Consider the following 22,251-nt stretch of genomic DNA (forward strand, 5'->3'; position numbering starts at 1 on the left):
CCCAAAAGCTCTTGAGCTACACGGGGTTGGGGGTGGGGGTGGGGGGGGGGGGGGGGGGGCTTGCTTTTTGGGGCGTACTTATAATCTTAATTGTTTTTTTTTTACACTTATGATATCCGCTCTCAGAACTCTTCTAGCTTTTTTTTTTTTTTTTTTTTTTTTTTTGCTACCTTTGTCTGACTTATGTACAGGATTGACAGAGGCTTCTACTTTGACTATGCTCTTCTTTTTCCACATATTTAGTTTTTGGCTGCTTCTCCTTCGCTTCTCTTCGATTCGGTTCTCTTTTTTCTGGGGGGTGGGGCGGGTTGGCCTGGCGAGCCGGCTGTGACAAGGTTCCATTATGTTCCATTATTGCACCAAAGTTTTGTTCGAATTCCCAGCTCCAGTGTCGACTATTCGAGTGTCCTCCATACCTCCATACCACACCCTCTGCCACTGCCACTGCCACTGACTCTCGCTCAGCCTCTCCGTATCTAGCAGTATTAGGGCCACCAGGCGGCACGCTGCGCATGCGCATGTGGATGAACGTGGGCATGGGCCTGCGCATGGGCATGGGCATGTGCATGGAGTCCAGCGGCGGCCGCAGCAGCCGCATGCTGATAGGCGGCCCCATTCAGCGCCACCAGGTGGTGGGCGGCGGCCGCATTCTGCATGGCCGTGGCCGTCGCTGAGCTCACGGAGACACAGTCGGGCGCCAGCTTGGAGCCGTCGCCGAGGCACGGCTTGCCGTTGCGCACCAGCACGGGCACGGCGACGCGCCTTGGCGATGGCAGGGCCGACGGATGGTGCGGGTGGGTGGCGTGGCCATGCAGCAGCCCCGGATGCTCGTATCCCTTTTCGTTCTGTGCCCGCTTCGTCTTGTAGCGGTGATTCTGGAACCAGATCTTCACCTGCGTCGGCGTCAGACGAATGAGGCTGGCCAGATGCTCGCGCTCCGGTGCGCTCAGGTATCGCTGCTGTCGGAATCGTCGCTCCAGCTCGTAGGTCTGCGCCTTGGTGAAGAGCACGCGGCGCTTGCGCTTCTTGTTGGGCAGTCCGTCGCTATTGAGGCCGCCACTGCCGCCGCCACCGCTGCCATCCGCATCGTCCACATCGTCGATGTCCTCCTCGATGCCATCCTCGTTGAGGCTGTCATCGTGCCCGCTGCTTGCTCCTCCGCCTCCGCCACCAGCTCCATTGATGGGGTGATCGTGTTTCAGGCTGTGATTGTTGTTGTTGTTGTTGCTGGTGCTATTGTTGTTGTTGTTGTTATTGTTGTTGTGTAGGGCATGTGCCGCCGAGGGTCCACCAGAATTGGCACCGCCATGGATGCTGTGCATGGCATCGCCCACCGAGAGGGCATCACTGTCCGCCGACCGACTGTAGTTCTTGTAGTCGCCGGAGAGGGCGGGCGAGGTTTGGCAATTGGAGCCGATGTACGTGTAGGAGACCTCCGATGTGACCGGCGAGGTGCTATCAGGACTGGCCGGCTGCTGTGTGCCTGTAGTACGGAAAAGAGAGAGAGAGAGAGAATTTTCTGTGTTAGCGAGTTGGCAGACAAAAGGATCCCAAGCCCAAGCCCAAGCCCATGCCCATTCCCATTCCAATTCCTCCCAATGCCAATGGACAACGAATTTGTCAGCAATGCCAATAAATTAATGCCCCGACACACACCCCTTAACCTAGCCCATAGCTAACACCCTTCCCTATGCAGCCTATAGCCACCCCTATCGTAACGGATCGGATCGGATCGGCATGATCGGGCAGAATTTTAGTTGCTTAAAGAGTGAGGAGTGAGGAGTGGGGTAGGGGGAAGAGTCAACTCTGGCAATTGGATTACGGCGCGACATGAGGCTGTGGTCGATCTTTCGATCTTTTTTGTTTGGGGTGGGCCAGATGTGCTGGCCAAAAACCAAAAACCAACCCCCCACCTAGGCCGCTTCTGCCGCGACATGGGTTCTGTTCTCGGGGCTAATAATGTCAATTAGGCAGCAGATAGCAGCATTCACAGGGGAATCCTCGCTCTCGCTCTCGCTCTCTCACTACCTGGGCCTGACGTGTTCACGATGCGATCTCCTGCTGACTGCTGACTGCTGACCTTCGGGCCGAATGATGCTGAATGGGATGGAAGCGAATGGCATGGAATGGCATGGAATGGGATGCTAATGAAAAGGCATTTACGAGTGCTGTGCCTTGAATGCCTCGGAATGTGTATTGGGACTTGAAATGGGACTGCGACTGGCAGACAAAAGCCAAACCTCAAACATCAATGGCATTTCATTTTCGAGGCTCTTCCGGTTTCCGTTTCTCTCTCGCTCTCTCTCTCTCACTCTCTGTGTGTTTCACTCTATTGGGGTGAGTGCCAAAATGACCGCCCACTTTTGATGCGACTTTTGTGAACGGTGATTTATGGACGGGCGGGCGGGCGTGTCGGCTGCCCCTCACACATGGGGCGTGTGATCTATGCAACCGCAAAAGGGCTCCAGCAAAGATGTCAATGAAGTTAGTGGGAAGCAGAAGGCCACAAAAGGAAGATCCCTCTTTTGCATTTGAGTAGGGAGAAAGGAACACCCCATTCTCAGAACCTATGTTCCTCCTCCTCCTCCTGCCACTACGAGTATTCGTACCATTGACTAAACAAAGCCCAGCGGCTAATGCTCATCCATTACCCCCATTAGCAGCTGCCCCCCTCCACACAGGCGCGATGCTTCCATGACAACTCAACAAATTAATAACTTAATATAATCAAAACGATTGCTCGTCGACGCTCCTTCTTACAGCTGTGAAGTTTCCCAAAAAAAAAAAAGAGCAGACAACCAGAAAAAAAAACGAAAACAAAAAACGAAAAAAAAAAAAACAGCAAGCGGGCAGCAATTATAATTTGTAGCCAAACAACAACAACAAAAGGTATAATAAAAAGAAGAGGAAGACCGATTGAGAATATGGGAATGGGCATGGAGTTGGAGTTGCAGTTGGAGTGGGACAAAGGGATGTGAACCTGGACGTGGACGTGGACGAGGCGGAAGTGCGTGCCATAAATTGCCGAGAGGACGAGTGAGAAATGTTTGGCTCGCAACAACAAAACAACCGACAATGGCAGGGCCCAAGGAACGATTGACTACCCATCCTGGCCAGAGGGCAACAGCAGAGTTAATCCTCAAGTGTGAAGCGCATACAAAACTATTAGTCAGGATTATAATAGAAGCCCAGAACCCCAGCGCACAGTGGCAGACCCAGACCCAGATCCAAGTCCAGTTCCCCCCCATACGCATTCCAAATTTAATTCCCAATTTCAATCAAAAAAAAAAAAGAAACATTAAAAAAAGCAAACGATAGGAAAGTGTGCAAGGATCAGAAATGGCTCGGCACCACTCCGCGCTCTGCGCTCTGCGCTCTCCCGGGAAGCACCTGAATTCATATACACTCGTACTCGTACTCGTACGAGCATAGAGGGTTAACACAGCACTAGCCCATATATATGTATATGCAAACACAGCTGCCTTATCGACCCACGGACTGACTGACTGACTGACTGAGTGAGTGAGTGGCTGGGTGGATGGATGGATGGATGAATGGTTGGATGAGTGGATGGCTGAGCACCACTTTCCATGGCGAGGCAATTATTTAACAATATTATTAGTCGTGCAGTTAATCGGTGAGGCTCTCTCTTCTCTCTCTCTCTATAGGGTTACATTTACATCCACGATCCACGGGCTCGATTTTCGCCACAATTTTTAATGTTTCACTTTTTTTTTTCTTTTAACCTTTTCCCCCATTGGCCTTGGGAATCTTTAAAGGTCTCCAAATCAAACCAAATAAATTTCACTACTCAAAGTTTATTTGTTGGCTGATTACTGGATTCGTTTAAGGGTTTTAGCGACTACATCAGACCTGTGAACCGTGTCAAGGACCACTTTGATATGCTCCTCTGAGATAATTATATATATAAATATATATTTTTATGCAGCTTCATCTTTGTCTTGGGACCTATCAAAAGGGTTGCAACCATCATTTGCTGTCTTAGTTATGCTGTCGAGAAATTAACTTTAATTTTATTTTTTGTCTGCTTTTTTGTTGAGTTTTTTGGCTGGCTAAGCCACTGATTGGCAGGGAGGATTCATCGGGGGATTGTTCGTACAGTATAATTATTTTCTACGCGTCTCTCTATCTGTCTTCTGTATCTTGAATGTGTCCATGGAGCTACCTTCCGCTTAATTTAATTTATTTTATATGGTTTTTGCCTGCCCTCCCATTGAGAACTTGAAACTACACTCACCGTATAATTCGTTTTCTTTGATCCACGCGCTACGTCCCGAGTGTTGGAGCATTGTCTGGGCCATGTGGTGGTAGGAGGACATCTCGTCCCCGAAGGTGCCTGCGAAATTCTTGGGCAGATACTGCCCGGCGGCAACGGCAGCGGCGGCCGCCGCATTGTGACTGGCCAGCAGGTGGGCGGCGGCATGGGCGTGGGCGCCCACGTGGTGATCGGATGCAACTCCCGCACTGGCGGCGGCAGCAGCAGCAGCAGCCGCACTGCTCTGGTGGTGCGACAGTGGCAAGGGTGGGGCTATCGTTTGCTGGTGGTGCTGCGGATGCGGATTCGGATGCGGATGCGGATGCTGTTGCTGGTGGTGCTGGGGATGCGGCTGATGGTGATGCGGATGCTGCGGCGGGTGGTGCGGCTGCTGGGGATGGTGCTCTGTGGTGTGGTGCTCGCCGTGTCCGGACCCAGCGCCATGCTCCTCCAGCGCCGCCGCACTGGTGGGCGTCGGCGAGAGCGTTGCTGGGCCATGGCCATTGCTGGCTTCCGCCGCGTGGCTCAGCTCGCTGCTGTGCTGGGCAGCAGCAGCGGCAGCAGCAGCGGCGGCGGCATTCTTCAGATCGGAGCCATCCAGGTTGAGGATGTCCGATATATGGAAGCCGGAGCGCTGCGACGACGGCACTTTGGCATCAAACAAACTGCAAGGAAAAATGAATAAAAGGATTAGACACAAAGCTGTGAAAGATGTGGCATTATATCGAATGGAATCTCCTTAATTGAGGCAAGAAAAGTGGCAAGAAATGGGGAACACATTGGAGGGAAGGGTGCGAAATATCTTGGAGGGAAATCAAACTAAATGGAGGGTTTTTGTGGCAAGAAATGTGAGCGAGTATCTGGGATGGGGTGAATGCTAAACGAATGCTCAGATTGATGTTTCGATTGAGGCTTGAATGAATTGGCTATTTGCTATTTGCTTTTGTCATTCTGTCATCTTTTGGCTGCAGTTTCATGCCCATTGCTGCTACATCCGGTACATGGGTATGTCATGAATGGCCGGAAGGCCCAACAAAGGCTTCAGGCTGTGGCTCGAACAGAGCCTAGCCCGGTTGGTCTGTGTACCTGTCGGTGCTACCTGCCGCTGGCCTGACTTTCGCAGATTGCGAGCGGGCAAACTGCCGAAGACATTGGGCACTTTTCTCCAGCTCCCTGCTAAAAATTCTCGGCGCAGAATTAACTTTGATTAAGTGCACGCAAATCGCTGGATTATTGACACCTAGTCCCAGTGGCCTTTCCTTTCCTTTTCGTTTTCGTTCTCCTTCCTGCCTTGCCCCGTACGAGGACCACAGGCTAATGAAATTTTGATTTTCCACTAATACCATCAACAATTAAACACAAATCTGCTTTAGAGCGAGGCACTGACCACCGCTGTGACCGCTGTTAGTCGCCATCTACCTGTACAGCCCAAGACAGGATCGGTTCGGATCGGGTCAGGCCAGGTCGCTGGCTCAGGTCGTGCCACATGTTGGCGCAAGTTTTTCGCGCGCTGCTTCCGGTTTTTCCACATTGCATTTTTCGAAAATTCCCACGCCAGAGACGAACGATGGTGGGACAAAGACGGGAGACACATGTTGTGTGCGGAGGGAATTTCCTCCCGCCAGACAGTGTGACGCCGTCGCCGTCGTCGTCGTCGTCTGCAGGGGAAGACCTGTCGTCAGACCGGTGTGTCTTGTCCCGAATATGCACTATGTGCACCGACCGAGAGTCGTCCTCGGCTGGCTGTCCTCTCTGCTGTCTGCTGCACACATGTTGGCCCGTCATTGGAGTTTCCCCTGACCACGCTCACCCACTGTCCTGTCCATCGATGGCTGGGCTGGGATGGGCTGGGATGGGATGGGCTGGGAATTTCTAAGCCAGGCCAGCGCAAATCAAGCCGAATTTCCACGATCCAAATGCAGGGACCTTGAGTACCTTGCTCGGCCAGAAACGGGGGAATTACGTACCATATTCGCGCGTTTTCTGCTCGACAGGATTTGTTTGGCTAGTTTGGCTCTGCAAGTGGCCGCCTCATTGGATTAGTGAGCAAAGTCCATTAGCTAGCCCACACTGGACGAGGACTAGCACGAGGACTAAGACTAAGACTAAGACGAGGACTAGGACTAGGTCAGGGGCTCGCTCAGGGTGTGACAATGAGCCGAAGCTTAGGCGAAGGCAAACTGTGGCAAGGCATCGATCGAGCAAAAATGGAGATCGAACTTAAGCGTTTGGAAAATTGAAAATAATCCAAAGCTCGACTTTTAGGGTTTGCAATAGAGAGAGAGAGAGAGAGAGGGAGAGCGAACAGCAATAAATAAAATTATACTCCTTATATATAAAAGATGTGTTGAAAATACCAATAGAGTGCTAGAAAGACAAATGGGGGTAGAAAGAGAAACAGAGGCTGATCTCTAGGATAGATAGATTGATGGATACATCGGGGGAGAGTTGATCTGAAATCTGAGATCTGAGGGAATGCCATAGCCCCAGGCCCCAGGCCCCATAGAGCTTAGAAGGCACATGAGATGTCGCAGAGAGCTTAGTCTCTAGCTGAGATTAAGAAATCAGCGATGCGCAGAGTAGTCATAGTATATATATATATAAATATATATATTATATAGTACTAGTATGTGGATACATTTGTAGCCTCATGATTCCCGCTAATTATCCATTTCATATCATATATCCCATGACTAAATTCTATAATATATATCTATAACTTTGAAGCAAGTGCTTCATGCCATTCCGATTTTCCCTTCGAGTCCCCACCCTACCCCCGATCGTGCTTACCCGGGCAAGGCGTTGCGCAGGGCCGCCGGATAGAAGGCGGCTGGTAGCAGGGCGTGGCTCCAGGGCGGCAGCAGTATGGGCGACCAGGGTAAGAAGGGGGCAGCAGCCGCAGCAGCCACTGCCGCCGACGAGGGTACCATCAGGCTGCCCATGCCATGGAGGCCGGGAAAGCCACTGAAGGCGGCCGCTCCTGTGGGTATGCGCAGATGCTCGTTGGCCGCCAGTCCGGTGCCGCAGGGCGTCGTTGTCGTCGGCACTGTGGTGCTGGCGGTGCTGAAAACCTTGGAGGAGCGCTCCCGGTCCTGCTCCCTCTCTCGCTCCCTCTCCCGCTCGCGATCCTCGCGATCTCGTTGGCGCTCTCGCTCTCGCTCACGCTCCCTGGCCGCCCGTTCGCCCTCGCGATCCAGCGACGGGGTGGAGGTGCGCAACGGTCGCTTGGGCGTTGTGGGGGTCGTCGGCGAGGCGGGACTAACGGTAATCGCGCTCTGCGGCGAGGCGGGCAAGCTGCCGGCGCTACCCAGGCCGCTGCTATTGCCGCTGCTGAGCTCCCGTTCGCGATCCCGCTCCCGGTCGCGACTGCGCTTCGAGGGCGTCCGCTCCAGGGCACCCGAGCTGGTGGTCATCTCCAAGGCGGCTGGCGATCGGCGGCCGCCCGGCGGATGCTGTGGCGATGTGGGGGGGGCAGGTGATCCGTTCGATTTGCGCCGCTGTTGGGCGGCGGGCGACGGAGACTGGCTCTTGCGTTTCTCCGCCACTTTGTGGCTGTTGACACGCCCGGACACGGTAAAAAAAATAAAGCTCACACACACGCGAACACAAAGGGACACAGAGACAGAGCCAGAGAGGGAGATTCACGTGGAAACTTTGCACTGGAGACTTTTAAGGAGCTTCTAGCAAAAGCTGCTGGCAATCATAATCAATGTTGTTCGGCTTCCGTTCTGTTAACACGGATCAGGATCTTCAGAAGGATACGGGTGACGGGTGACGGGTGACGGGATATGGGATACGGCTCTGGGCATTCACTTGGCGTTCGCGTTCGGGCTCGGGCTCTGCGCTGTTAGCCGCACTCTAAACATTCCAAACTGAAGTGTCATCAACAACTAACGAGACATCAAGAACTCGACACGAGTCCAACCAGCCAACGGCACAAAAGTACCAAAAACAACAACAAAACACATCTCTCTCTTTCATTGTGTGTGTGTGTGTGTGTGTGTGTGTGTGTGTGTGTGTGTGTGTGTGTGTGTGTAGGGTGTCTTTTTTTGGTATATGGCCAGGGCTGCATCCCTCCACCATTGGGCACACACGCACACACACACTGTATATGCTCGCAGTGCGCACCAACACCAAGGCAGGGTATGCAGAGCCCGCGTAAGAGCCCATGGCCTGAAGAGAGACACTCTCTGTTGTTGGGCCCCGCTAAGTGGCTTCTCATGTCCTTTTCAACAAGGATATAGAGCGCTGAAGAAGCCACACCAACAACAAACAGCCACATTGTGAGTGGCTCGTTCAACCACCGGCAACAACTGCAGCAACGAACCGAACCCACCACCAGCCAGGCAGCCAGCCAGGCAGCCAGGCAGCCAGCCCGAGCCGTGTTCAGGCCAAAGCCAAAGCGAGAGCGAGAGAGATCCTTGTGACTGTCTTGGCGTCTCGCTTGCACCGCAGCAACAACGGCCACTGGCTGCTGTTGCTGCACTGCTCTGCCCTATCCGACGAGTGCCACTTGAGCCGCCGCCTCTCTTTGCTATGTGTGTGTACGTGTGTGTGTGTGTGTATATGGCTTGGTGTGCGTTTGAGCCCATTGTAGCGCTCGAGTAGTGGCAGCAGCAGCAGCAGCGGCGGGGGAGGGGGAGGGGGAGAGGGTAACCTCTCTCTAGGTAGGACTGGTACTACCCGCGGCCCAGCCAGTCAGACAAGTTCCTTTTGCAGCTCGGAAAACTCTTTTATTCATTCACATTTTGAGCCCGTAGAATGCTCTGCTCTGCTGCTCTCTCTACCATCTCTTCCCGGCCCGGCCCGGTCCATTACGGACGGCTTGGCTCTGCCCTTCCCAACACTTGATGTTGTCAACAATTGCCGCGTCATTATATTGTATTTATCATTATCGTCGCTCTAGTGCCGGGTCCCGGGGACAACGACGACGCACCTACGACATCTCCAGAGCCGAGAGAGTGTGTGTGGGTGTGTGGGTGTGCGTGAGTGAGGGGCAGGACATGATTTTATGGTCAAGCCCTGACATGATATCATAGATATATGTATGTACATGTGGAACAAAAGTCTTTAAACAGACATCATGATACAAAATGATTGTAATAATAATAATAATAATAATAATATATAGGGATCATCATGGGGAAAATCAACTTGAAGATCAATACGAACCTCATCAAAATGATTTAATAATGGGGATCTAAGCAACGATTTTCCCACTAAAGCTTTCACTTTGTTACATATGTATGCTCGTGTGTTTTAAATATAGTTTATAATCCAATCCAATCCAAATCCAATATCCCAATCCAAATAATAAGTAGAACAGAGGAACATACTCGTAGTATAAGTATGTATTATGTTCGAGTATCAAATTGTTTTGTATGAGTTTATATCTTTTTTATACAATGATCATTTGGAGACCTTCTACTGAAGATATTTGGCATTTAATTTATAGTCATCCAATTAGATGTATAACTTTGTGCTTCGAAGAACACCGAAGCAAAGAACACTTCAAATAAATTCGTATTCATGTGCAACTAATTGAAATACACAATCCCTAAGAGTCCACTACAACCGAGTATATTTAAAATATATGCATGCATATTGTGGTTGCAATTTTAACCACATACAACCAATATGTATATATTGTAAATAAACAACTAACTACAATATACATATGTGCATAGGTAGATGGTTTGATTTTTTCTTACTGATAATCTTCTGGTAGTAAACTAAAATCAAACACCATTAGAAACCAACGAATATTATGCTCTACTTTCCTCTAAGAGTTCCTGAAAATGCTTTGAAGGAAGAAGTAGAAGAGTGTGATACAATTTCGCATGCTACTTACTTTACTGCTTTACTTTATGCTACTTTACTCTATGAGTGGTTACCCTTTCAGACGAAGATACTACAATGCTGGGTAGTAGTTTCAGTTCACAGTACAAGGAAGCATTTGCGACCCTTAAAAAGCATAAACAACCGCATCGATGCAGCCATATCCGTTCGTTTCTATGCTGATTAGTTGCTCATGCACTGCAGCATAGTCGGTGACAGAACTGAATCAAAACAGTTCCAAGTAAATGGTAAATATGTGCTGGAATTTCTTGGCTCTTATTTTTAAATATAATTCACTTGATAATTAAATGTCTTAAATTAAATTAAATACACAAACATAATGTATAAGTGTGAGTGGGCTGTATCGGAAATTCTATAGCTATTGCATGATGTTTGGCGATGATGTATGGTCTGATACTGATAATGTTATCACTTCCATATAGTCGAGTATTTGATGGAAGTTTTTTGGCGTATTTATACTCGTAATGGAAAATATCCACAGTCGAAACAGTCACAAGAAACATCATAAAACAGCCATTGTATGCATCTTAACATCTCAACATCTCTTTCTTTATTATCGAATATTTCCCAGACATTGGAACACTTTTATGTCCATTGGATATGGAAGAGTTCACCAACTATTTCCTCGAAGCTCCTTTCGTTTCGGCAGAGGGCCTGGGCCCCCAAAGTGATTTGAATTTCGATTTCATAAGCTAACCCATGATTAGCTCAGATCCTTCACATGCCAATACATAGGCGCATATGTATGCAAGTCTCGGCGTTCACTCCACTGGAGGACACACCCAGAAGACTCAAATGGCGGAGGGCGGGCAGTAAGAGGAGCCCCAAAATAAAATATACAAAAAAACATAATCAACACGAACATTAAGCTAACTTGAACAATCCCCCAAAAAGGAGCGACGGCCCAGAGTTATGGAGCAATTGAAAAGGCAAAATGCTACATTACTAGACACATGGCGTGCCTGGATGCCATCTACATACATATCAGAGTACATGTATATACCAGAAGTATCTCTGCACATAGAAGTATCTCTATGTGGAGGGTCTCTTTACATATGTAAGCCCCCTCCACGGCAGGGAAGTGGCACTCCATTGTCGCTCATGACGTTCACACCATCATCAATCCCCCCTCCCCACCCTGCCCCACTACATACAAGCGCATATAGTAATGGGTCGGTTGGGTGGAGGGGGGCGAAATTTACTTGTAATGCCGTCGGCGTCGCAGCCATTCTCGCCGTCGGCGTCGTCACCGGCGAGCGCAACGGTTCTGCCAAGTGGGCGCGTCATCAGCCTAGGCGCTGGCCAATCAGATTGCAGTGGGAGCGAGATGGCTGGCTCTGGCACAGTGCGCGCATGTTAGGGAAATTTTCATGGCACACAGTCTGCTGTGTGCGAAGGATATTTTCGGCAATGACAAGGGATATTCTGTGTCTGCTGCTGTTGTTGTTGTTGTTGTTGTATCTGCGGCCAGGGCCTGCGCACGCCCATTTTCAATTGGGTTTCATTTCCTTCACATAGGCAAAGAAACGGAAGGGTGGGGTGGTGCAGGGCGGGGGTAGATGGGCCATTGTTATGAGCTTAATGATGATGTTGCATTTAACAAAGTAAAAACCTTTCAAGCAGCGAACGCTGCTGCCTCGGTCGACTGTTGTTATAGTTTAGCTTCCGCAGGAAGTTTAAGTAGCAGCAACAACAGCAGCAACAGCAACAGCAGCAGCAACAGCAACAGCAGTAGTGCAAAATGTATCTGGTATCTGTACGAGTATCTTTTGTAGTCTCTGCTCGGCTCTGCTCTGGCATTCAAATTACATACAAATTCAATTCGATTCTCGCACAAAAACTCGTTTATTTTTATTGTTCGTTGTCTCTTTTATTTTTCTTTGTTTTTTTTTTTTTTTGGTATTTATTTATTTTCGTTTCTCCTTGTTTTTCCCTTCTTTGCACTTCAAACTACTTTAACCGATTGTTTTTGTTGCTGTTGTTGTTGTTGCTGTTTTGTGTGTTTATTTCTATTTAGGATCCAAGTATCTGTCGTCTAAACCCCCCACCCTTCCGCTGTCGTTTTGTTTTGTTGGTTTTCGGGCATCCTTTTTGCTACTTCTTTGAATTAGTTTTCAATTTATTTACATATCAGCGATGTAGAGTAGAAATTCGAATCATGGGCGCAGATTTAAGCTGGTTATTATTGGAATTATTAAGGGGAATATAGCTCTAAATGTGCAAATGGTCTGTTGGCATTTTATAAATGTAAAAAAAATTAACTAACTTTTTAATTTATTTGATTTTAGTTGTAATTGAATTTAAGCTCTACCCATAATTTATTTCATTAGCTTAGACTCAAAAAATCCAGTGTACAAAATTGTTCAAAATAGGCAAAAAATTATATTGAAAATTTGGAAAATATTTCAGAATCCAAATAAATAAATTGGAAATAACTAAATAACATACATGAGTGGGCTCTATCTTTGAACTACGAACTTAAGTTAAAGTGACAATTCTGGAGACATTAATCCACATGTGTAAATTCAATAAATTGTAGTCGTAAGAAAAAGCAGCCATATACAATGTGTAAATATATCTAATAAATAAACACACAATGACTTTAAATGCTTATATAGAAACACAACAGAAATGTAGGAGGGTGTACTTTTAATCCGTCCTCAAAGCTGTTGTGCCCCTCGTGTCGCTGGTTGCCATTCAAAACTCAAGAGAAAACTCAAAAAAATGTCGCTCGGCAGCTGGCAGCAATTCGATTTGAAGTGTGGCCAATGCATTGGGCTTGGCCCTGGCCCAAGGAGGAGTGCCACCAAGCCGTATCCTTATGCGTATCCGTATCCGACAGATACACACAATTAACAGCGGCAGTTGATTTCCCATTTAGTTGCGGCTCCTTCCACACAAAATGCAATAAAATATCGTACGTACGAGAGTATGTTGAATGTCAGACATATCCCTGTTGCTACTATTACTGCATATTGCCGTCATGTTTCTGTTGTTGTTCGGTTCAGCAGGCAGAAACCGCGCGACAGCGTCTGCGACAGGGTGGGGGGGACAGCTAACAACCCCAATTAAACGCTTCGTTTGCCATTGAACGTTGAAAATCACAGGCAGAAGTTTTTGGCAAAAAGGTGTTTGCTTAGCTGAGATACAATTAAGCCAAGCGCAGCAGCCAGCAGCCAGCAGCCATGGCTGCTCGAGAAGTGATCAAAGCAGCGTGCCACACCACACATACAGATGCACACTCGAACCATTCATTCATTCATTCAGTCAACCATTCATTCAATGCTCGTTTGAAAATGTCAGCCCCTCCTGCCACACCGTCACCGTTCATCCCATTGTCATCCATTTTAATTTACCTTCCGGTTTCTGCCCCTGCCCATGCCCCTGCCCCTGCCCTTGCCTTTATTCCCTTCATTTTGACCCTCTCTGCTCCCTATGTTCTCTATCTTCTCCCTGCGCCCTGCTCTATGTTTTATGTTCTATATGTGTTGTTGGCCCGCTCGTGTTCTCAATTGACGGCCATGACAATTTCTCGGGCTGGCCGATTCGTTGCGCGGAAGTGATTTACCCAAAAAATACAAAAAATAAACCTAAAGAAAGAAAAAGTAAAAACTGACTGAATGCTGATGCTGACTGCAGCCAGAGAGGATGCCGCAGCAAGCAGCGCCTGGCGATGTCCAAGCTGAAGTTGAAAGATGGATGGCAGCGGAAATGCCTCATTCACCTTTATAGTCCAGCTATTCAGTTATTCGGCTCCTACCCCACACTGCTCCCCCCCTCCTGCTCCTGCTCCTGCTCCTGATTGATTTTCGGGGAGGTTGTGTCCTTTGGTCAGTTGTCCTGGCGTGATCTGTGTCGCTGTCTGTTTGATATTGATTCCGGGTAATTTGTTTGCCCTATTGCCAAATCCATTATGCAGAGGAGGGGCACGAACGGCAGCAAGAAGAAGGCGTTACCATGCTCCGGCCAGGGAGTACGGAGTGCGGACAAAAGGGATCCTCAAGATGGGACTGGGCGAGTGTACACAGCTGGGATCGGTTTGGTTCGTTTTGGTGTTGGTTTCGTCTTGGGTTGTTTTTGCTTTTTTGGAAACTCTCTTTTTTGGGGTGGCTCTGGCAGCAGATCCCTAATGATCGAATGAGGGCGATTTGCATTCAGAAGTCAATCCCAAGTCAATCCATCAGTTGCTTAAGTCAGCTTAGAATAAATCAACGTTGGCTACTTAAGGCCGGGCCAGGGGATCCTGGACAGTCTCTAAGATGATGCTACCAGAGCCAGAGTTGTGGGAAATGCAACTGAAAGGGTTCGCTGGGACAGGAGAATAATCCTAGAGGGTTTCAACAAGTTCAATTGAGCAATTCAATTGCTGTTCTGCCATGGGAAATTAGTGTGTCTCGCATAAAGAGTTCTACACATACAGAAAGGAAGTTCCAACTGATTCCTTCCCTTCCAGCAGTTCCATCGGTTCCATCAGTTGCGTTTATCAGCTTATAGCGGATCATTATCATTTAGCAGATGACAAATCAGAGACAAAAAGTCAACATTTCAGATGCAAAATGTTGAGAAGCATTCTAGACAAATTACTTCCTACTTTCCTGTCCTGTCCTGTTCTGTTCTGTCCTCGATTCATCCCCTGCTTCTGCTTCCCTGTGCCGTTTGCTGCCTCTCTTCAGCAGAGGTTGGATCATTCAATGGCTCATTGACTAATAAAAAAGGATAAAAGGCATGTACATATCTGCCACTTTGCAGCACTGTTGTGCGTACGAGTGTCTGTAGCTGTCTGTGCAGCTGTAAGGAGGATCGCTGAGGAGCTGCTGCCTGTCTGTGTGTGAGTATGCCTTTGATGATTCCTTTACGTTTTTTTTTTTGTAGCTGCGTGTCCCACTGTGTCGCCTGCTCAGTTGCCAGTTGCCAGTGGCCAATTTCCCCGGGTCAGTTGGTCATTTGGTCAGTCATTCCACTGCGATGCGATGCGGTGCGGTGCGGCCAACTTCCTCTGCACACTTCCTACTTCCTTCACAGCTGGAGTCAGCCGTTAGATACATTTGCAATTTATTTCAAATGCCCAGGCAATTGCCTGCCAGCTTCAATTGCAATATTTTCATGAATGGCTCAGCGTGCGTAGCGGCACAATGCTCATTTCGACTCTTTCCTCCTTCCTCCATGCTCCCTGCTCCGTCTCTTTGTTTGGTTGTGCTTTGTTTTCTAATTTCATTTGCTTTTTTTTTTTTCAAACATCACCTTTGCCCATTTGCGGTGGTCATGGTGCTCCCCAGCACAAATGATCGGCATCTGAGTTGGAACGAACACCTTTGAAAATTCACTCAAGCAGTCAACTAATCAAAAGAAACTCCATTCGAAATGTTTAACTCATGTTACAATTTAACTGGCCCCAGTATGAAAGCATTGAATTTTATTATGCCTAGTATTAGTTGCGCAATTTAATATAATTAAATATAATATAATTTATAAATATAATTAATGTAATTTAATATTTTATATTTATTTATATAATTTATAAATATAATTAATGTAATTTAATATATTTGAAAGTCAAGGTATTGATTTTTAATCTCTGCGTATCATCATGAATCATATCATATTATACCTGCAAAACAGATCTGTATATGTATCTGCAGTATCAATGCCACCTGTAGCTGTCTATTACAATAAATCTTTAATTGCCATGGATCATATGTATGCTTTAGCTCATTTTGTATATATTTATTTTGCAGCCCATAAAATTTAAAATTTTAATTTAATGTTACGCATAAATTTAAATTTAACAAATCCCTTTCCAAATATTTACATATTTTAGAGGTGTCTGTGGATATCTGTCTTCTGTCTTCTTTGACAGCATATTTAAAATATTTTCGTGAGTGAGCTTTTTATGATTCTTTAGTTATATTATTGCAGTAAAACGTATGTGAATATAAATCGTTAAATTGCAACTTTAATTATATGTCGTTGGCTTTATCCCCCTCCCCATATTCGAAGTATATTTTTCATAGTTTTTGGTAGAATTAAAATGTATATTAATATGTACACAAGTCCCTTTATTAGTAGTAGCTTATTATATACATATTTTGCACCTCTAAGTAAAAGGGTATCTATGTATATTTTCTTGTAATTTTCCAGCCCGATTTCGAAGCTCATGTCACATTAGAAATGTGCCAAAAACAACTTGAGACACGATCCGCCCCCATTTGCCTCTCTCTCTCTCGCGTCCGTGACACTTCAGGCAATCACATGCTTCATTATAGGCCCATCAAAGCCGATCGACCCCCGACCCCCACCCGACTTGGATGTCTTGGATGCAAATTTCATTGTGTTATATTCGCATTCGAATTCGCCTTCGCCTTCGCATCGGCGTGCACGGCATCAGTCAGTCGTGCAATGCAATGCCAGTGGCAAAACTGGCTGACAAACTGGCATTAAATGTCACTAAGTCACGCGTCGCCCCAAACGAGCTGCAACTGCAACAAAATTGTGAAATGTATCAATTTCTGATTTCTGTTTTCTGATTTTTATTTCAGTCTTGTTTTTTTTGTGCCGCACCAACTTCTTCGGCTCTGACAATTTGGCTGACATGCAGAGGTACAGACATAAGACGGGACCCGCCCCGGAACCATCTCCTGGGGGGCCCTGGGGCAAGTGGCCGTCGCTTTGACAGCACCGTTTAAGCCACCCAGAAGCCCAGCCAGTCGAAAAAAGGTGAAAAAGTTTCCGTCTATTTGGCGGGTGACAGTTTCCTGAGAAAAGACATAAACGACAGACAGACAGCCAGCCAGCCAGCCAGCCAGTCCAGTGCAGTTCAGGGCTGGCAAGTAGCTCAAAATTTAAACCATTGTGAGCTGAGCTTGAGAAGACTTCTTTGATGGCATCTCAGATATTTCTCTCAGGCTTCATTTAACATAAATTTAAGAACTCTGCCTACACAAATCCCTGTGGTAATGGCAGCCCTGGTGGGCCGAAGCCAGGACTTGGCATTAATATTTGAGAAAGAACAAATCAAAAAAAAACGAAACAAACATAAATACAAATTATCGCAGCGTAAGGGTCGCAAATCGAATTCATTTGGAGCATATCAAAGAAGAGAGAATACCCTATAAAAAACAAACTGGAAGAATGCCTGAAAGAAACATCTCCGACTTTACAAGGCATAAATATTCTTGTGCAGTATTAACAGACGAGCTGCTCGGCCTGTCTTCGCAGTTTTTTTAAATGGAAGTTAACTCGGTTCAAGCTCAGTCCACAATACTCGGTACTTCCTTTTGTATATGATAAATCGAGCAATCTGCAAGGGTATCACAAGGCTCGACCTGCTGCCAGCCTGCCTTGGGTAATTTCTTTGGGTTTGGGCCTTGTTTACTTCCTGGCTCATCCGACGTCGCCTTCTGCGTTGTCGCGGGGACATGTGCACACATTCCCAGGCATTTGAAAGCTTTCGACTTTTTTTTTTATTGTATTTTTCGTGATGGTTTCTCTGGGTCTGTTTTTTTTTTTTTATATATGTTTTCTGTAGTTTTTTCGCTGGTTTTTCTTTCTGTTTTTTTTTTTTTTTTTGGTTTTGTTTTGTTTTTTGGAGTACGTTCAACTTGGGTGACTGCGTTTTTGGGGAGCTGCGTTCGCGGCGACGGCATCAAATGAAATTATTTTTTCGAACTTCATATTTCAGGGCAGGGCCGTGCTCAAACAAGTGTGGCGTGTCCATATCCTTTGGTGTGCTCTCTGGTGCGCTTCAAGTTGCCGTCCCTCCCTTTCTGTAGTCCAAAGACAAGTGGGCCGAAGGCAGAAGTTTCGCTAAAAGTCTCGATGAACGTGCAGAAACAAAAACAAAACAAAACAAAAAACATCAGTCGCTGGCGATCACACAAGCAACAAATTGTTCAAGGGACACGACACCTGTGAGGACTGAAGGAAAACCCAACTTGCCACCATATGGGGCAGGAGGCACACACGAAGGAGGATTGGAAATTCCAGTGCAGATACTGGGACGGGGTCTGAGGACTGAGACGGAGACTGAGTCGCAGACTGAGTCGGAGCAGATCCATCAATGAATAAGCAGAGAGTGAGAGCGAATAGAGAACATGACATAAAGTACAAATAAATGGAATTGGTTTTATTTGGCACAAACAGCATTATCCCAGATTATCCGAGGGTTCGATGCAACGATTATGGACAAACCCAATTAAACCAAAATTTTTGCCTGTCAAATGTGTGCTCTCTCTCCCTCTCTCTCTCTCTCTCTCTCTCTTTCTTGCTCAGACTGAGTATTGTTTGTGTGATTTTCCAAACGATTTCACTAAACATGTGTTTTGGTTTTTCAAAAACCCGCCGCAGTTCGCAAGGGCAAACGAAAAGGTGACAAAGTGGAAATAATGCGCATTGTTGGTTTCGGCTCTACTCTGTTCTGTTCTGTTCTCTGTTCTCTTCTCTTCTATATGGTTATGTTCTGTTCAGCTCCCTACCCTATCCTGTACTGTGCTGGTCTGGTCTGGTTTGCTCGGGTCTCGTCTCGTCTCTCGTCTCGTTTGACACCTTTTTGCCTCGGCTTATCGTACAGCCAGCCATCCATCCATCCAAGCAGTCAGTCAGTGAGCCGAGGGATCCTGGCTAACTGTAGTCCATTCACAATGCCGTAACATTGGCTTAGGGCCAACACACGACGAGCAGAGCAGAGCGGAGCAGAGCCGAGCCTAGCCGTGTGCGAAAATCAGGGATTTAAGTTCTACGATCTATGCGATCAGAGGAAAAAAGAGTGAGCGAGAGAGAGATAGAGAGAGAGATGGAGAGGGAGGGAGAGACTCAACTGAGTTCATTTCGATCCGGTTCGGTAGCCAATACAATTTCATTATGTTATGCCATTTAATGTTAATACGTTTTGCTTTGATCCCAATACTTCCCAAATTCTGTTTGTCCGCCTCCTTACTGTCCGTGTCAGTGTCCTGGTGTCCTGGTGTCCTGGTGTCCGGGTGTCCTGTGTGCTGTTGTTTTCTTAGCTCGGCTTGGGTTGTGTTTTCTTAGCTGATTTTAAATCAAATTGTTTTTAATTGCCTCATCGATTTCCAGGAAATATTTTGACACTTCCCTCGCCCTCGCCTGTTGTTGGGCGGATTTGCTCACGGATCAGCCAAGGAAACAGCCCACAACAGAACAGCAATCAGCCACAGATCAAAGTGTGGGGAATTTCATGTGATCAGGTACTCAATTCATAATTAAAATTTGTTTATTCCATTAAAACACGCAACGAATAAATATCTTAGGAGAATACCAATTCTATTCTAACACACCCAATATTATTATATATTATATATAATATTGATCTTCAGATCTTCTGCCTTGCCAGCCAATTTGCGTTTTTCCTACAAGTCATTCCTGTTTTGTTTCAACTCATTTGGTTCATTGATGTCTGGCAAACGAAATGACTGAATGAAAAAAAAAAACAATCCATAAACTTTGCCCCCTTGATCAAGTACTTGATACGGCACAAGAAGGCCGCAAAGCGATCCAATTGACTGATAAAAAATTTAATGAATGAATGTGCCTCTATTACTTGAGGCACTCTTTTACAGATCTCCGAAGATTATTGTTAGGAATTTATATAGAAATATGCTTTAGTTGACAGCTCGCTTCGTATGAAATTTAAGGCTAATCTTGGGCTAATTTTGTATATCATTTTGCATATGAGCAGAGATAAAATATTTGCTCAAAGAAATGGTTTAATGGATCTTCACCTATGATCAGATCTGGGCTTGGGCTTCAGTGGGTCGCACTCACACGCCCTTCAGTGGTATGGAAGATGATAAAAATAGAAAAATAATACTGAAATAATCTATCTCTGTGTGATTTGCATCATTTATAGCAATGATCAGAGCTTAGTTTTGTTTATTCAGCCCAGCTCAGCCCTTCGAGTAGGCTGATTGGACGACCCAGCCTGGGCTGGGCGACAGCTAAGGAAGACGGGGATCGGGGCACCCGCCCCGTGTGCTTTACTTACTCGTATACATGCTTGTTGTACTCGTAATCCGGCTGCATGCAATAATCCTGTTGGTACACATTGTTCGTGTAGTAGCTGCAATCCTCGAAGTAACCGCAATTCGGATTATAATTGCTCATAATTATTGTTAGGGGGCTCTCGCGTGCTGCCTGCCGCCAGGAGGATAATCGGAACAAAACCAAAACTCAGCCGAAAGGAAACAGAAACGATAAAATAATTGCAAAAAAATTGTGTAGTCAGTGGCACATTTAATGAATTAATTTTGTAAGCTCGCGACGGTTAATTATTTGCACTTCGCGATGACAGCCGATGTGGGGGCTTGGGGGTAAATGCTGATGTGCCTGGAGTGGCCTATACATATGCACGTATTGTATGTGGTTGTCGATCGGTTTTTAATGCACGATCACTTTATAATTTGTGTGTACTCGTACAACCATTAAGCTGTGGCGCGAACTTTGATTTATTATTCAATTGCACTTCGATCGAGAGCTACATTTTTGCCAACTCTATCGGTGCCGAAAGAGTCTGGATTTACGGTCGATGGTTTACGGTTAACAGTTTACGGTCTCGAGTGGGAGGTGGTCTCTCCGAGTTGTGGGCTGCGGAGCGCGCGCTTTTTGACTGCCGTTTGCCGATTTCAATAAGCCATAAAAACGCTGCCACTCGCAATCAGCTAAAACAATCTGTCCGCTTTCCGCTGTCTGCTGTCCGCTGTCTGAGTGTCCGCCTGTTCGCCTGTCCGTTACTATGACCAATGCAGATGCAGATGCGCATGCGCTCTCGCTTTCCCGCTCTGGCACTCACTCGATGGCTGTGAAAGCTCTCGCTCTGGCAAACGCGACGCGACACGAAGCTGGCGATCGGCATTCGATGCGTTCCACGTCGAATGGTACCCACTGACAATGTCGTACTGCCAATGAAGGGACCCCTGAGGCCAGAAGCTCTTGCTGCACGATGATCCACATACACACACACGGACGAAGAACTGGGAAGTGGGACTGGGACTGGGACAGCTGGAGTGGCGCAACGAGGGACACTTTAAATGGTACAACAATCACTTATTAAAGTCAAATAGGTATTAAACAAAACACGCACCAGGAGAGCGGATAGCGGATAGCGGCCGGAGAGGGAAATAACTGAGTTAAACAAATATCAATAAGTGTACACAAGAACATCGACAGCTACAGCTACAGCTAACAGCTACAGCGACTGGTACTGGGACCGCGATAAAGCATTCCGCGTCCGAGTCCACGTTTGTGGCCGTGTCCGGTGTCCCGTGTCCGTGTGTGCGGGCCCTGCAGATATCGCTGACAGGCCCGGTAGAAAGAAAGAGACAGAGGTATTCCACTCGGAGAGCGAAAGAGGGAGATACTTGCTCGCAACGCCCCAAATCGGGGTTTTTGCTTATATTTGTTCTTGTATCCCCCCCTTTTCGATTTGTATTTTTTTTTTCAACTGATTTGCTTGCTGGTGGTGCTGCTGCTGAGCGGTGCACAGTGGTGTGGGCTAAACGATTGGCAGTGGAAACGGAATGCACCAAGCGGGTGTACTTCATCCAAAGGAGATCACAGCTGGTACTATTGATATGTCCCGATCGATCGCTTACCAAGTTTATTTATTTTGCATGGATTCTTTCCTTCAGAGTATCCCTAATCTAGGCTATTTCTTTGGTGCTGATAGCTCTGAATTTTACTCTTCAATTCCCTTACTTAATTATATCTTTTATCTCCCTTTTTTTACCCCCATTCTAAATACTTTAATTGATATTTATTTGATCCTTAATTTACCCCCCAAAAGTAACCCCTTGGGAGTGGGGTGCCCACTGGTATTGGCCATTGTTGAGCAGGTCCACTCATAGACACCAAAGACACTCTGACCAATCCATCAGTGGGCGAATGAATAAATTGGTCGAGTGCTCGCCGATAAATATCTTAATTGGCATTCGTAAGACCTCCCCACTTGACCAAGGTGATACCTGGATGGATGGCTGCCAAGCCCAGGCTGCCGAGCTGCCGGGCTGCCGAGCTCAAGCCGAATCATAAAATAATAATAACAGTAAGTAATAATAATTCCCCAAAAGCGATATTATTATTATTGAAGGCGATTATGTGGCGCG

General features: G+C 46.8%; 1 protein-coding gene across 1 annotated transcript; it reads right to left on the minus strand.

The window, feature by feature from the left end:
• Nucleotides 1-167: 167 nt before the first annotated feature.
• LOC111066351 (homeobox protein vnd) lies at nt 168-21,150 on the minus strand. The gene is made up of 3 exons (XM_022354877.2): nt 20,136-21,150; nt 4,259-4,941; nt 168-1,483 (listed from the first exon to the last, which is right to left on the minus strand). Exons 1-3 carry the CDS (start codon nt 20,252-20,254, stop codon nt 486-488), a joined length of 1,800 nt encoding a protein of 599 aa, XP_022210569.2. The 5' UTR covers nt 20,255-21,150; the 3' UTR covers nt 168-485.
• Nucleotides 21,151-22,251: the final 1,101 nt, after the last annotated feature.

Source organism: Drosophila obscura, unplaced genomic scaffold (assembly GCF_018151105.1).
Source record: "Drosophila obscura isolate BZ-5 IFL unplaced genomic scaffold, ASM1815110v1 contig_165, whole genome shotgun sequence".
NCBI classification, from domain to species: Eukaryota; Metazoa; Arthropoda; class Insecta; order Diptera; family Drosophilidae; genus Drosophila; species Drosophila obscura.